The sequence below is a fragment of the Branchiostoma belcheri genome, unplaced genomic scaffold (genome assembly GCF_001625305.1).
Source record: "Branchiostoma belcheri isolate BF01 breed outbred unplaced genomic scaffold, Haploidv18h27 scaffold579, whole genome shotgun sequence".
Lineage (NCBI taxonomy): Eukaryota > Metazoa > Chordata > Leptocardii > Amphioxiformes > Branchiostomatidae > Branchiostoma > Branchiostoma belcheri.
The window spans coordinates 4,445-20,432 of NW_017804219.1; the positions used below are offsets into that span (position 1 = coordinate 4,445).

The window sequence follows — 15,988 nt, forward strand, 5'->3', positions numbered from 1 at the left end:
GCCACAGGTATCTGAGCTGGTCATCTGAGGAGCAATGTCCAGACTCTGAAGAACGGCACGTTTGCTGGGATGGAGGGTCTGAAGTATCTGCTGCTCTTGGAGAACAACATCACACATCTGGAGGTGAGATTTTAGAATTAACATGTGTTTCTCACAATCCATCATATGTTATTGTTTTAGATTCATGATCATATCTTTAACTTTTTCATGTTTAAGATCCTGCTAACCCAGTCAAAGACGTATTGAAGTCTGAATTTAATACATGTTTGGTTCCAGCCCCAGAGCGTCGATTGTTTCTCCCAGACATAAAAGTTTGAGCCGTTCTCTTTTCTCGTTATGCATGTTTCACTCTCCATATCCCATACAGTAGTAGGCATACAGGAAGGGAGAGGAGGGAATACGTTAATCATTTTGATATCAATTTCCTGATGTTACCATACGAAGCTCAGTACTAGTATGATTTGCTGCAGGATGGCTGCTTCCATGGGTTGCCCAGGTTGTCCTACCTCATCCTTGTGGACAACCAGATCCTGACGCTGTCGCCCGGCGCGTTCCTGGGGGTGCAGCCGCGGTGGTTTAAGTGCCAATCTTATCGCTACTGTAGCACGGGGGACCTTGCAGGCGATCAAGTCCGTAGAATATGTCCGCGCGGTTGAGAACAAACTGCGATCTATCGGCGCGGAGATGTTCTACGGTCTTGAACGGCTACAATTCGTGAACCTGGAGGGTAACAGAATCTCCCACATTGCTGAGGGCGCGTTTCACTCAAACAAGCCACTGGCTTCTCTAAATCTGGCGAGAAACCGACTGACCTTCCTGTCTGGTGGTTGGTTCAAATCGTTATTTCCAACCCATGTCAACGTGCGTGGAAATGCGATTGCCGCCATGGCGCTGGAAGGTCGGGAGCAGAAATTCATGCTTGTCTCACTGGACAACCCGCCGCGCTGTACGTGTGCGAACGATTGGCTGTACGACCTCGAGGGGCTGAGCAAGTTCAAGTTTAAGAGGCGTTACGCCAGGGTAATGCGGATCCCCCCGACAGCAAGCTGCCCCGCCTCGCCGCTGATGCCAAACCCTCCCGCTCCGGTCAATCCCGACGGATTGCCCTTCCCTGTACCGCTGGTCGAGGTTACGCATGTTGAGCGCAGCGCCGCGTACAAGTACGAGGCCGCTGGCGACGTGTATTGGGAGCAATTGCCTACAGTGACCTTTGCCTTCCCTGACGGCTCACACCACACACTCGACATAACATACGACACAGACACGACCACACACGACAGTCTCCCGACAGGCAACCTAACCGTGACAGTGGTGACCGACCTAAAGGCTGAGGGCTGGGTGAAATGTAAGGGACCAGAAGACCTGTTCGGGGAAACAGGAAATCGCAGCCTGTGTTCTAACTACATGGGGAGGTCCAGCTTCACCATTTGGCTTGAGACCGCCGAGCCCTTGTCCTTTGGGAACACCACTTGTACGGCTTCTTCGGAAACTGGCTCCGACACTGCCGTCTTTGCGGCGAGCGCGCGCGCACACTCTGACATGACAACACTGACAGCAACCGAACTGACACTCCTCAACACGACACCCATTCTCAGTCAGCATCAGCACCACACCGATGCCCAGTGGCATCAGCACTACACCGCTGGCTACTGGCACGAGCGATGATGCAGATCTAACGTGGTACATCGTGTGGGCAGCTCTGGGCGGGTTGTCGGCTGCTGCGGTAGGGGTTTGGGGATGCGCCATGGCCAGTTGTATCAAGCAGAAGCTCAAGCGCAATGTCCCCGATAACGGTGCAGGACCATCCCGCAATGGCAACCAGGTCGCTGCCTGCTCCAGGTGGCCCCTTCCAGGTGGCAACTCGGAGGAGTCAGAGATCAGTCCGTACGCTGAGGGGCGTTTGGAGGATCACGACAGCTTGAATGATGCAGAGTCTGTCATCAGCCCTTACGCTGAGGGTGGTTTCAATGACCACCCTGACTTGCGCAGGGCCGAATCTTCGCAGTCAGAAATCACCCCGTACGGGCTGGCTAAGCTGTGCCCAGCGTACCGCGCGACAAGCCGCCCCGCGCGCACACACACCCCGTGCCGTCCCGCCCGTACAGAACCGAGCGCCCCGTCAGAAACCAAACAGGGCCCTGGCCGTCCTGGCTGCCTATGGCCGAAATGGTCGCGACAAGTCCGGCCAAAGCTGCTACAAACATCCCTCCATTCTCCCCAACATCGGTACCACTAAGTCCTCTGCCTACCAGCAGAATGCCAGCGCCGCCCAGCGTGCCCGCAAGGCACCTTGCTACAACTCTCCTGCCCTGGCCACCGACCTAAAGCGTACCCTGTCCAACACATATGACCAGCATGACCCTAGCGAGGCAGTCTGCAACTCCGCAGCATCCCCCGCGGCCAATACCTACCAGCCCGCCGCCTCGCCTGGTAGTGAGACCGGTACTCAGTCCGTCATGTATGATGAAAACCGTCCCAGCCAGGCCGCCACCGGTGGGGCAAACAGGTACGTCTGTCCCTCCCCTGCGGCCGGTGCTGGTGGGTCTCAGGCGGCTGCCTACTGCCAGAATGACCGCAGAGAGGCAGTAAACAACACCCCAGAAAACCCCGAGACAAACAGCTATGAACCGGCGTCCGCTAACTCTCAGATTCAGTGAGCCGTACAAAATGAAGGAAATAACACGAAATTCGTCCCGACATCTTTTATTGTTTATTGGACATTTCACATAGTCACTCGCCCAAATTTGAAATTTGACTATAATCTCCCCCCCATGTGTCACGTGCACATTTCTGTCAATCAGCTTTTGACTGAAAGTTGTCAACAGAAATACTAACCTTTTTGCTCGTGGTAAGAAACAAATTTTTAAATTTTCCTTAAAAGAAAATATATAGCATATCGATATCGTAATTCCTATAGAAAAAAACCCACCAACATTCTGTAATGATATTTCGACACACAGCCACAACAACATGATAACTCCGGACGTTGTGGATGGATTTTGATGATATTTGATATGTTGGAAGGTGTTTTAGTTTGAGACTTTGAAGGAGAAAAATACTTAAAAGGGTTGTTATATTATGACTTTTGGTATCCAGATTGTTCAAGGGATGATTCACATAATTAGTTGCTAATAATACAAAAAATATGGAGATAAATTGCATGATTGACGATAAATCCTAAATAGGACTTTCTTTATTTGTTGATTTCCTTTGTTCCCTCAAAACATATTAAAATCGGCCAAACATTCATCCAATTGACGTGGAAAATATTAGAGATTGCATATAGTAGGGGCCAAGGTCATAGAAACAAAAGTTGATGTCTTCTTGACTCTCAAAATGATATCCGATGCAAAGTGAAAAGAAAAGAACACACGAAAAGGACGACAAAAATACACATTCAAACTTGCAAAATCGATCAATGAATGAATGATAGAAAATGTCCATGCTACACACGTCAAAATCAGACAAACTTGCATACATGCAATTGTGCATACATACTACATATTGGAAATGCGCATGTATGCAAGGAGCAAGGACATTCTACAACAGAATGTCCTTGTGGTGGAAGCTCCTCGTAGAATGTCCTTGGTGTATGTTTCCAATCTGTATCTGCTTGGAAATGTTTGCCCCTAAATTAAGAATTTTTGACATACGTCGAACAAAATTGCACAGTCCTCTGAGGGACGCAAATATGGCCGTGATGGTTTTCTCCTTAGTTTTTAGTGTTCCTTTTCGAATGGCTGTTCCCAGAATTGCATCCCGGCTGTAGACAACCTGGTGTTAGGCGCTTGGGGCGGGTTTTCTTCGGGGCTACTGAAGCTCTTTCCCGCACGCCTGAGCTAGGTTCCCCGGTAGGTTCTGCACGACGGGAATTTGCTTATCCCCACCACGCTAATCAACTCCCGGCGTGCCAAACTGCTAATATCACAAGCGTAACAATCCTACCGGGCGGTCTGTTGAGCTGGGCGGGGGGAAATTATTACAGCCCCGAAGACAGTCTGCCCCAACTACGATAGACGGGATACCAGCCTATATATAGGCTGTAGAGAGTGTTGCTGCAATTGCTAATTCTAGCAACACTTTCCTGGAATAAATGTAGCAATTTTCTAAGATGGAAATCACGAAGGAGGAAAGCAGGACTTCTATCCATTTCATGTATGAGTGATATTTACAATATCTGTATGAATTATTCTAGTTTTTTTGTTATCAAAGAAAAACCATACAATTTATTCTATGAAAATATAGAGGTTTGAATATATCAAACAAAACATAGTGCCACAATACTCCTTCCTGGTTATTACGATATGTTACTAAGTAATTTCAAACAAATATGGAATGATAATGCACATCATGAACAGGGTAATGCTGGTGGTGTCAATCCATCTGTAAAAAGATGTTAGGTTGTGCTAAAGTGATAACTAATGTTTGTAGAATTAACATAATGTATTTCCTTGCCGCCTAGTGTGTAATAACAGTGCACTTCTATCCATAGACATTATATCTTACATGGATTTAATTCTGTTCTTAAATCTGCTTGTTCAAGATAGTTAAGAAGATCATTTTCACATATTTTAGACATGACACGAGACAGGGCATAACGAATATCAATCTAATCTTCAGATTGAAAATACAAGTACCGAACACGTTCAACTAGCACAAACAAAATCAGACTACCAAAACCAAAATCAAACTCTCAGAAAAAGCGCTTTATATACAGGATGTCACAGTTGTGGAATAACATAGGCAACTAGCAAAGTACTGGATTGTAAATAGTGAATTGTGTAAAGTTTGCCATGTACTGTTAATTTTGTAATGTTTTGTACGTTTGTAATATATGTATGTGAATATGAATGTGCAGACCACAGGAAGAATAGCCTCTTATGAGGCTAATTGTGGATCTGAATAAAACTGAAACTGGAAACATGGTGCTGTGTAACGAATATTTATCATGAAAATGCATACAAATGTGTTTGAGAGATCTCTAATGCAGTATTCCCCAAAGTATGCACAGCTTTGAGTGCAAGTCGGATTCAGATATGCGACAACAGCTGGGATTCGAGCGCGGGACAGGCTGATCCACAATACACCACCTATAACCAATGGACAGCGAAGGCTAAACTTGCCATTTCGTGCCTTGCATGCCTGTGAAGTTGTGATTCCTCAATAGATATGGTGGGTTAGTCGGGCAATCTGTTGTACTGTGCTCCATATACAATACGTTATATATCCTATGTGTAACAATATGTTGCTGGACATGCTTGGAGGAGCAAGGAAGAGATTGTTAGTGACGTCCTTCTCTGGGCACCCAAACACGGGCATGCTAGTGTAGGCAGACCCTGCACAACCTACATACACCAACTATGTGAGGATGCGGGCTGCAGACCAGAAGACCTGCCCAGGACCATGGAGGACAGAGAGGGATGGCGGAAAAGAGTCACGGGCATCCGTGAAACTCTCACGACCAGATGATGATGATGAACAATATGTTTAAATTCTAAGGCCCTGCTTCAAAGGGCTCTCTACAAGCGTACCGTATGGATCTGATCAATGATAATCGTCATAAATATAGTCCAGCAATAAATCTAGTACATTACCCTTGTGATATCATCACCTTGCATGCGCATAACTGTTGCATGTGTGTAATTCGTAAGCAGCTTGCGGCCATAGCGTTCCTGAAGAATACACTCTGTAACTAGAAAAGTAACATTTGCAATGCAAATGCATAATGTTTACCTTCACATGTACATGGTCCATATCCTAACAAACTATTGCTCTGTTTATTCTCACTTAAACGCTTTCTTATACATGGTGACCAGCCCCTCTTATCCTGTGGGACCACTTGCTACATAATGTAACCCAACACCACAGGGTGTCTGCTACAGCAAAAGCCATAGTTACAGCCATCTGGTCTAGGTTATTGCCCTTATTTGTATGGAGAAGAAGAAGAAACAGAGCAAACGATACTAGTATATCTTCATATTGTGCGAAGGTTGGTGTTAGTGGCAAGGCAAACTCATGTATAACAAACAATATATACCATATACTGATGATTTGAGTTTGGCATAGCACACGGCAGTTAGTTGCAATGGTACTTTTAGATGATTTGGGATGACGTTTCGCAACCAAGAAAGTGTACATTAAAGTGCAGAAGCAAAACGCTTTTGTAAAGAGTTAACACTGTGATGTTGATATTGTTAAATAATGTCATATTAATCTGTACTAGTAGAGTTTTAAGTTAATGTATACAAATGATGTGCCTTGAAACAATTTGTAAACATGAACTAGATAATATGATGTGTAAGGTATTGAATAATATACTTGAATGATAGTGCCATCTCAGCATGCATTTGTGTTGATGATCATAATACTAAAATATTTTACACTGCATGGTCTTATTGAGATAATCTTTTATATTGTTGAGATGATAACTCGTGTAGGCCTAATATTGTCACCACATAGACGGTTATAAAATAAGACCCAAACCTTGTTAAGGTTGATGAGTTTGAATAAATTATCTAAGTGTTGTAACCCCTCTGTTTCTGACTGTTCTATGGTGTTGTGGATTGCATATGTGGATGTGTGATGAGTGGGTATGATTACAGTATAGCTTAGAAGATGACAAAATCGGTGTTATTTTGTAGCCTGGGTGCCATCCCCAGTAGTATATTCGCCAGCTCTATAACTTGATGTTGACCTCGCAAAAACAGAACGCACCGAGAAAAGGAACACTCGCGCGAAGATCTGTGTTTACAAAACAACAGACATCACTTGAATAATACAGGCGCGCCATTGGCCGTCGCCTCTGAGGGTCAGCCAATCAAATGAAGACCCGCTGCTCGGACTAGCTCATTACGTGACGTCATCACCAGACGTTTCATATGTCATCAAGTCCAGACCCAGTTATAGAGCTGGCGAATATACTACTGGGGATGGCACCCAGGCTAGTTATTTTGATGATCTGATGATCGAGTAAAATTATCTCTATAGTTATTGTAATAGTAATAAACCCCAAAAGTAGAATTCTATCGATAAAAATTACATAACAACAACAATATTGTCCTCATTTTATTAGAAAATAACACAGCAGATCAAATTTCAAAACATTGTGTTGTGACACAAAACTGAATAGAAAACAAATAACCAGGATGAGTACGTTTTTGTTACACACGAATATGTTTGTTGTAATTTTTCAATACACACATAAACGAAGATACGGTAGAAACGACCGCATTTCAACACGATATCGATACTCTCAAGTCACCCATGTTGCCACGCTGAGAAAAGTTGAATGATTACAGTTTTAGCTTAGCAACAGACTAATAAAGCTCAGAGGAAATTATAAAATATTTGTAGATTTTTTTTCTTTTTTTTTATTAACTTCTGACCACCTGTTGTAAGTAGGTCGTTTAAGAAATCTGTGGTATGTTCAGGCGTGGAGCTTTTATCTTCTGTTTTCAAAGGAACGAAAAAACTCTTTGAAGTCAGTAGAATGTTTATGTGAATTGTGACTTTTAGTTTCTCAAACAGGCGTATAACATTTAAATTTGTGTGAAATCCTATGAAAACTGAAATAAATGTAATATCATGTGGCAACACGTAACGTTACAATTCGAAGGACAGCTTCTAGGCGTTCAAATTACGAATGTGTCGTTTTTAGTAAGTCAGGGGACGTCTACCAAAGAAATGGCATGGCAATTTAATACATACAAGGACTGATACAAAGTCAATGAAGCTTATGAACGGGACATTGCATTGTGTTCCAAATACGGATTTTCCCGTTGACAGCTGAAAGCAAGCAACACATTTTAATGTGTTATAATTAAAAGTATATAATCACAACTTCCCCGACTACATGAAGCCATGCAAAAACACCGGCCATCTAGAAGATCTACATAGGAGGTTATGATAATTTATGCATTCAGAAGAAGAAAAAACGCCAATGGATTAGGGTTCCTTCCCCCATACTTACATCAGGGTAATATGATTATAGGAAAATAATTCTGAAAAAATATTTAGCCTTTGAGGGAGACATGACTGATATCATTTCTGACGATTTTGCGTCATATCTAATTTCATTTTGTTCCAGTCAAGCCGCATCCTGTATTCACTCCTTGAACGGCCTAATATACTATCAGATCTGGATACATGAACAACAAACCATTTTCATACTATGCCAGGTACAAAATGTATTGTTATTCCGTGCTGCAGAGCATGAGTAATGAATGGGTGGCATCTAGTTTAATATATACTTAGTATTTTTGTTAGGTTTTTGTTAGCTTCTTGGTCAATAATACTTATTATAGTTTAGCATCCTACTAACCATAAAACGTACTTGCTGTGGCCTTACGAATGTTACGATAGAAATAAAGATACTAGAATTCAATAGAGATGAATATTCCTCTTTTTCGTCAATTGAGAAATTATGACAGCACCCTAGGGTGACCTTTGAATAAAAATTATTCAACGGCCTGTTAAATTTGAGTACTTCAGTCACGGTCCTCGTTATTCTGGTGCTCTTATGGCACGCCTTCGCATTGGCACGTGCAGCCTGAATTATAGTCTCTTTACTCGTGGATTGTCTTGTACCTTTTTCTATGTGAACAAATAAAAAAAATTAAATAAATAAAATACGACTGTAGAACGACTTAAGATTTACTTAAGATATAAAGAGACATAGTGTAGTTTAATCGAAGAGATTTCCCGACATTCTGTGCTTTAAACCGGATGGGCAATAATACCTCCGACCTCGTATGTAAGCAGCATTGACTGAGGCGTCTGGATGAAAACACGATCTGTGGCAAACTGTTATATTTCTGGCAATCAAAACACAGTATGCTGGAGAAGCATCGGGGTAAGTGGGGAACTCTGTGTTCATTATAATTTCTGTTATTGTTATTATGTCATTGTTAAGATTATTTTCATTTCGTCAAGCTCGAAAGTAATGGCTTTATGATATGGGAGGCTTTTCCGTTCTTTATGTTATTTTCTATTTGTACAAGCCTTCTTGGCTTTTCAGTTTACTTTTGTATTATTTACAGTTATTTTGTTGAATAAAAAAAACACAGTATGCTTCATCTCGATCATGACTGTTTCATTTTACTTTTAATAAAAAAGATCATGTACACACATACAACAGCGATAGGTTCTAAGTTTACTCCTATTAAAGCAACAACAATCATGGAATTTAGAATCAGAACTTCAGTAGGAACGAGGCTTAACAGAATGGCTCTCTAAAATATAATGGTGAACAGACTCGAGATACAATTTCTTTTTATTACCTTCATACTCTCACAGAATCATTAAATTTTCCTGACATGATATTTGTGGCACTCCAAAGCAAGCAACACTGCACACAATACTTCTTACGGATACTGGTGACAAAAAGCTACCTAATGATCTTGTAACGTAGTGTACAGTAACTGAGAGAGACTTTCCTGGATCATTTGGCTAAAATCTATATACAATTTATTATTGTTTGTTTATTGTCAGTTTGCACATAAAAAAGTAACAGTATAAAATGAAATTATATACAAGCAAATATATGCTGGAGAGCCCAAGAAACCTGAAGGTTTGTCTAGTGGACTCTCTCAAATCCTATTAATTTTACGATCTCTTATTTACATACATTTATTACATTTACATTTAACTTGCAATGTATTAAGGGACAAGCAAACAAATTAACTCAAAATAGGTACAAGATAATATAAAGTTAACACAGCGAATTAAATATACTAAACAATAAGGTAAGACAATCAAGAACAAATCATATGGAACAAAAAATAAATAAATTTCCATTAGTCAAATCATAAGTTGTTATGAGTAAGAACAACATAAGAAACCAATATTAACACAAAGAAAATATCATAGCATAAGAAAACAAGGAAAACAAAAGCAAATCAGGAAGTGGTATTGATTTTACAAAACAATTCTACTGGTAGTCATATAATAATTATGTAGAATTATGCCGTACCATGCCATGTTTTCTGCTAAAAGTGATCCGATATATGCTAAAACTCAACACAGCACTGCACTACACAACACAGAACAAAACAACACGCCGTAATTAAATCAAAAGTGATTATTCATCAAGTCCACGTTCAATTTGGACGATGAGGCATCTCCTTTGGTTTTGCCTGTTCCTTCAACCTAGCCACATTTTTTCTTACAAACGTAGACGAGGATGGCGAGGGCTAGGATACCGAGTGGTAAACCCAGGCCAAGACCAAGCTTGAGGTTTATTGAAGTGTAGTTGATAATGATGGTATCTTGTTGCCCTGTATCTTGTTGCCCTGTGAACAAAAATGAAATGATTTGAATTGAAATAATGCTGAACTTCTTTATTATCTATCTGCCACACACCAGTAATTGGCACTGCATTTGCAAGGAAGAAGGGTCTGGCCTTTTGGAGGCATTCTTTCCGAATTATTCCCTTCATGAAAAATTGAGGTATTTTTGTGTGTGTTTTGGTAGTGCCTGTCTGTCTGTATATTTGTGGTTAGTATAACTTAAGAAGTTGTTGATGGATACAGATTTATTTGGTTACTGCAGGAGAACTATTGTCACGGACATACTATAGTATTAGTTCTTTTAGTGACAGAAGCATTTTTAAGTCTGAAAAAAAAGAGTTCCCCTGGGTTCAAGAAGAAGCCCATTGAAGTACCAAGAATACCTTTCCAATAACACTGTTTTTATAAGGTTTCTTCCTTTATATGATATCAAACCTACCAGATGAGTTGTCCACAATAGAGATGTCATCCAGCGAGATGTCTCCATAATATCCAGATCCCCGGCTTGCTTCAAACACAATCTATGGGCAAATATTAATTTACATGGGTGTTGTTTTCTTACCATTACTCTAAATCAATTAGAAACATTTAGTCAGCTGATACCTGAACATATATCGACATCTAAGAACATCTGAAATGGTGAATTATATTTGAGACTCATTCTAACATTTTTCAACATTAAAGTATGATCCAAGAGCTCACACTTCATTATCATCAAATCATCTATAGCGCATAAACCTTACATACATACACACACGCACACACACACACACACACACACACACACACACACACACACACACACACACACACACACACACACACACACACACACACACACACACACACACACACTCAAACACACTCCAGCACGCAAACAGATTAGCACATACACATATAGCCACACATACCCATATGCACACAACCTTAAAGTCGCGAAGACGTCAGGAACCAATCTTTACTTACATTGAATGATATCCCTGCTGGAATGTCTACCTGCCCAAAGTTCCACTGATTTCCCTGTGCTCCTGTCCGAGTCCACACAGGATTCCCAAGCGATGAGCCAGTCTTGATGTACACTTTGAGCCTGTTCACGTTCCTACCGTACATGTGGTAACAGAACTGGACACACTTGGCACTTGTAGCAGTAACGAGAGGACTGATCACACGGGCGACACTACCGGATGAGACAGAAGACGTCTCGATGTAGATATAATAGCCACCTGGGCAAGACAAACATCAGTATTAAATAGGCAAAGAGTAAAGGGCCGTAGCCTCCTTTTCAGGTGATCCGGGATCGGTCATTTTTTTGGGGGGGTGGGGGGGCTTATTTTCTGATCAAACGTAGATCGCACGCAATAGAAGCTCCGGCCGCCAGCCCTGGAATAGTATTCTATTCCTTTCGATCTACGTTTGATCAGAATATACCCCACCACCACCACCACCACAAATGACCGATCTCCGAACGCCTGAAAAGTCAAGTCAAGTCAAGTCAAGTTAAAGTTTATTGCACAACGATTGTCACGGGTTCAATGTATGGCAAATAATAGAATTACTAGTTGGTATGTGTCTAACATAATGCTATATATATGGTCAACGGACATTGTATCTGACAGTATTATAAAGAACTACTGGCTAGAGAATATTTTGACTCTACATGTACACTCTACATTACGCTAAACTATACACATGAAGGGTACAGTGAGCAGTTGTACCTAATTATACTTAACATGTTCTATGGCTACTAAACAGAGTGTATACTAAGTTACTTGCCAGGAATGTTAAAATTCTACATATAAATGCTACGATACGCTACACTATACACATGTAGTTGATAAAAAATTCAGTGACTCTACTTATGCAGCTATTCTAAGATGTCTTTTTTGCATGGCATTATAAATGTATTGACCTATATATACAGAAAATGTGTCTGGACATGACATAAGTACATGGAACGTCTCTCTAGATGTGTTGGGTAATGTTTTAGTAGTCTTACATCGGATCATCTGCATTAATTTGCGTCTCTCTTCGTCGTATGTGGGGCATGTCATCAGAAAATGATATTCGTCTTCAACTCCATCTTTGCACGTAGGGCATAATCTCTGAGTCGTGGCTGGTATATTGTTGTGTCTGCCTTTTTCAATCTCCAGGCAGTGTGCTCCGATTATTAATTTCGTGGTATTAACTATAAAGGATTTGTTTTGAACAGATAGAAGATAGTTGAAGCTGAAAGGGCTGCCCGAATTCCCTCGGGCTCAACTCCCACGTAGCCGTATTGCTTTTGGCTACCGAAGGGAATCGGCGAACGGCCTGATACATTTAATAGTCTGGCTACCAGGGTAGGTTGAAACGGGAACAGTCCCCCTGTTTTTTTTTTAAGTAGTTTTTTTTTAAGTAGTCAACGTAACTTCTACTCCAGTAGTAACGGAGCAACAACTAATCTAAAGTACCATGGTACAACTCTTAAGTCCCAACACAGACAAGCATATACATGTAGTACCAGAAAACACCAAGGACTATTTGTAATGCTTCTTAGACACGTACTTCCAGTGGTGTGGTCAGCATTCGGTCCGGTGTTGGAGGAAGGAGTCGATCCACTGCGTCGGCTCCAGTCAAAGTTGTCGTCGTAGGCCTGTCTCCATCCGCACAGTCCCAGCTCAAAGTCACAGTTAAATGTGCCTGAAGTGGAAACTAAATAAAACCCAATCAATTGAAAACCAACAAGAAGCCATNCGTAACTTCTACTCCAGTAGTAACGGAGCAACAACTAATCTAAAGTACCATGGTACAACTCTTAAGTCCCAACACAGACAAGCATATACATGTAGTACCAGAAACACCAAGGACTATTTGTAATGCTTCTTAGACACGTACTTCCAGTGGTGTGGTCAGCATTCGGTCCGGTGTTGGAGGAAGGAGTCGATCCACTGCGTCGGCTCCAGTCAAAGTTGTCGTCGTAGGCCTGTCTCCATCCGCACAGTCCCAGCTCAAAGTCACAGTTAAATGTGCCTGAAGTGGAAACTAAATAAAACCCAATCAATTGAAAACCAACAAGAAGCCATAGGTGACAATCCTCCGTGAAGATTTATATATTTCAACAAAAACAATCCCAAGGGTCAACGCCAGACCTACTGTGCAGACATTATAATTAGGCAACGGTTAATACAATGAGGGCGCGTCACAAGCATAAAACATAAAAAGACCTAAATCCATTACTGCTCCCAGGGCGTGTAAAGATACTGTGCTTCAAGTTTGAAGTTCATTTTGATTACACACACACAATCATTGCATTCACATAAAGATCGGACTATCATGGTCGTGTCACTATTAACGAAGACACCGTCTTACCGTGCCTGTTACTTATTAAGCGCGACTGGAACAGACCAAATTCCAGCAACAGTCGCAGCTAGCACCGCGAGTGTTACTTCCGCCGGTCAGATACCCGGGATATCTGCTTGGAGAACCTCTGCTACCAGACAACTGCCTAAACCTACGGCCTATTCCACAGGATTGTAAAAGTAGGGATGTTTCTAAAATATGCATTTACTCCAATATCAAAACAGCTACGGTAAAATAAAAAGAACGTGCATCATCCCGGACATAATGCCACACCACATGCGAAATTACACAGAAATGCGACGTACGGAAGAATGCATTTTGGCTGCGAACATCTTAAAAAAAACTTGCCATCTCTTAACCATGGGCAAAAACATCTGGAACCACTTATCAAAACCACCCCGTATCTGCATGAAGTTCCACCCACCCCCCCACTGCTATTCCAAACAACGCGTTTTTCTGGACCATTACAATTCGCCTCGTAATTGTAGGGGTGCGTCTGCAATATTACATCGACCGCGAAAGCAGCAACGGCAAAAATACACATTCGTGCATCAACACGGGCATGCCCGCAGACGGCGTATAAAATTGCGTGCCGATTACACAAAGAGAACCCAGTGGTTTGACTGCGAACATGAAAAATCAGCCGATCACAACACTCCGTCCGGAGGTCCTGACCTCCTTCACGGAGTAATAACTATAGCTATTTGGTAAATATACAGAAATATTGAGTAGGTAGCGGCATACAAAAGCGATATCCGTTCTTCGGATATTGGAGATAAGAGGTCTTAGATCTGACAGCTGGTTGTTCTCATAGATATGAATAGATCTTTCTTGTACACATTTATGCAGTATCTAGTATACTTGTGGTGAATTATTCTGTCCTTTCTTGACCCTTTTTAATTACTGGTTAAAAAGGTAGTTAAAACAATGATATTACCTTGTGGCTTGTGGACATTACAACATCGCCCCTCGTACTGTGAGGTACAGCGGCAGCCGTCACCGGATGGAGTCCCGCTGTTGTAGCAGAACCGGTTGCAAGGCACCGTATGCCACTCTGTTGAAGCGCCCTCGCCGCTACAACAGTAGTTCGTGCGTGTGCGGGTTCTTTCGCCTAACAACAGGACAAAAACCGATGATCCAAAAGGTGTTGTAAATGTACATGTGAGCACGGATGCATCATCGTAGAGATCTAAACTTATGTACGTAATCATATCATCATAATCGGAATCGCGTAATAATTGTTGTGAAATAAAAAAAAATACTTGTTTTGTATCGTTATGCACATATATATCTCTCGAGCTCGCACTTAGCTATGGCACCACTAATAATATTTTACATTACAGTTTGCTTTCACTCTGTCCCATACAAACAGTCCAGTATTTCTATATTCTGGAAGTTGTTTGTTACCTCTGTTTCCACACGGCGCAGTACAAGTGCTCCATGATCCCCAAGCGCCAATCTGACAAACACACGAACGCCTCCTCCGCCGCCGCCTCCACGATGTACTTCAGAAAAAAATAGAAAAAAAAGGAGACTCTTACAATTAAAAAAAGGATTTATTTCTTTTTATCTATTCATGACTTCGTATGATAACAAACAGACTGGCCTGGGACTCATAGATATTGAAAAGGAAAAGTTCTTGATCCTGTCCAGAATTCACACAAAAAAGATCCAAAAAGTCCTGAAATTTTGCGATGAAATGTTGAAAAAAGTCATGTAGAAATTTGTTGCTAACCTACTTCCATGAAGAGGCATAACAGGAGAACCATCAGGGTGAGGCGACGAAGTGGGCTTCCCCTGGCCAGCACAGCCATCTTGCCGTCTGATACATTGACGGCTGTCTGGCACGTTCACTAATTCCGTCTATCAAAAGTTGCCCAATTAGAGGACACGGTTTTGGACGTTGCTGTATAAGGATGTGTGGACTTTGGGACCGGTTGAAAAATTGTTGAACTTTTCTCTTTTCGTCCATAAAAAAGGTCATGAATATTGACATTAGCTGCCAGCTAGTCTGTGTCTCGAAAGGCCATGATAAATTTTCAGTGGCAAGGGCTAATTTTTAATTGTTTACATTTCTGGTACTTCAACACAGTTATTAAGTTCAGTAATGGGTAACAGGACCTATGTCTATACTAAATAGGCACGATATTTGTATCTGTGCGTGTGTGTGTGGGGGGGCGTTTCTTGATATTTTCACGGTGCCCTTGGAGACATTATTACCAACATCAAAAGACGGTGTCTTTTTCTCCACACAATTCCCCAACCGTCCCTCGCTATCCGTAATCCCCTACAGTATAGCAGTATAGGTTATAAATCTACATGGCACAGAGGTAAGATTTGCAACATTTCATTTTCTTTGTAAT

General features: G+C 41.7%; 1 protein-coding gene and 1 pseudogene across 1 annotated transcript; one reads left to right on the forward strand and one right to left on the reverse strand.

Annotated features, from left to right (window-relative positions):
* The window catches only part of LOC109481769, a 7,096-nt pseudogene extending 4,439 nt beyond the window's left edge, over window positions 1-2,657 (forward strand).
* Window positions 2,658-9,839: 7,182 nt separating this feature from the next.
* On the reverse strand, window positions 9,840-15,439 carry LOC109481767 (MAM and LDL-receptor class A domain-containing protein 1-like). Its single transcript, XM_019784359.1, has 8 exons — window positions 15,365-15,439; window positions 15,033-15,130; window positions 14,563-14,639; window positions 13,161-13,295; window positions 12,831-12,977; window positions 11,253-11,509; window positions 10,726-10,807; window positions 9,840-10,289 (listed from the first exon to the last, which is right to left on the reverse strand). Exons 1-8 carry the CDS (start codon window positions 15,437-15,439, stop codon window positions 10,147-10,149), a joined length of 1,014 nt encoding a protein of 337 aa, XP_019639918.1. The 3' UTR covers window positions 9,840-10,146.
* Between the last annotated feature and the right edge of the window lie 549 nt (window positions 15,440-15,988).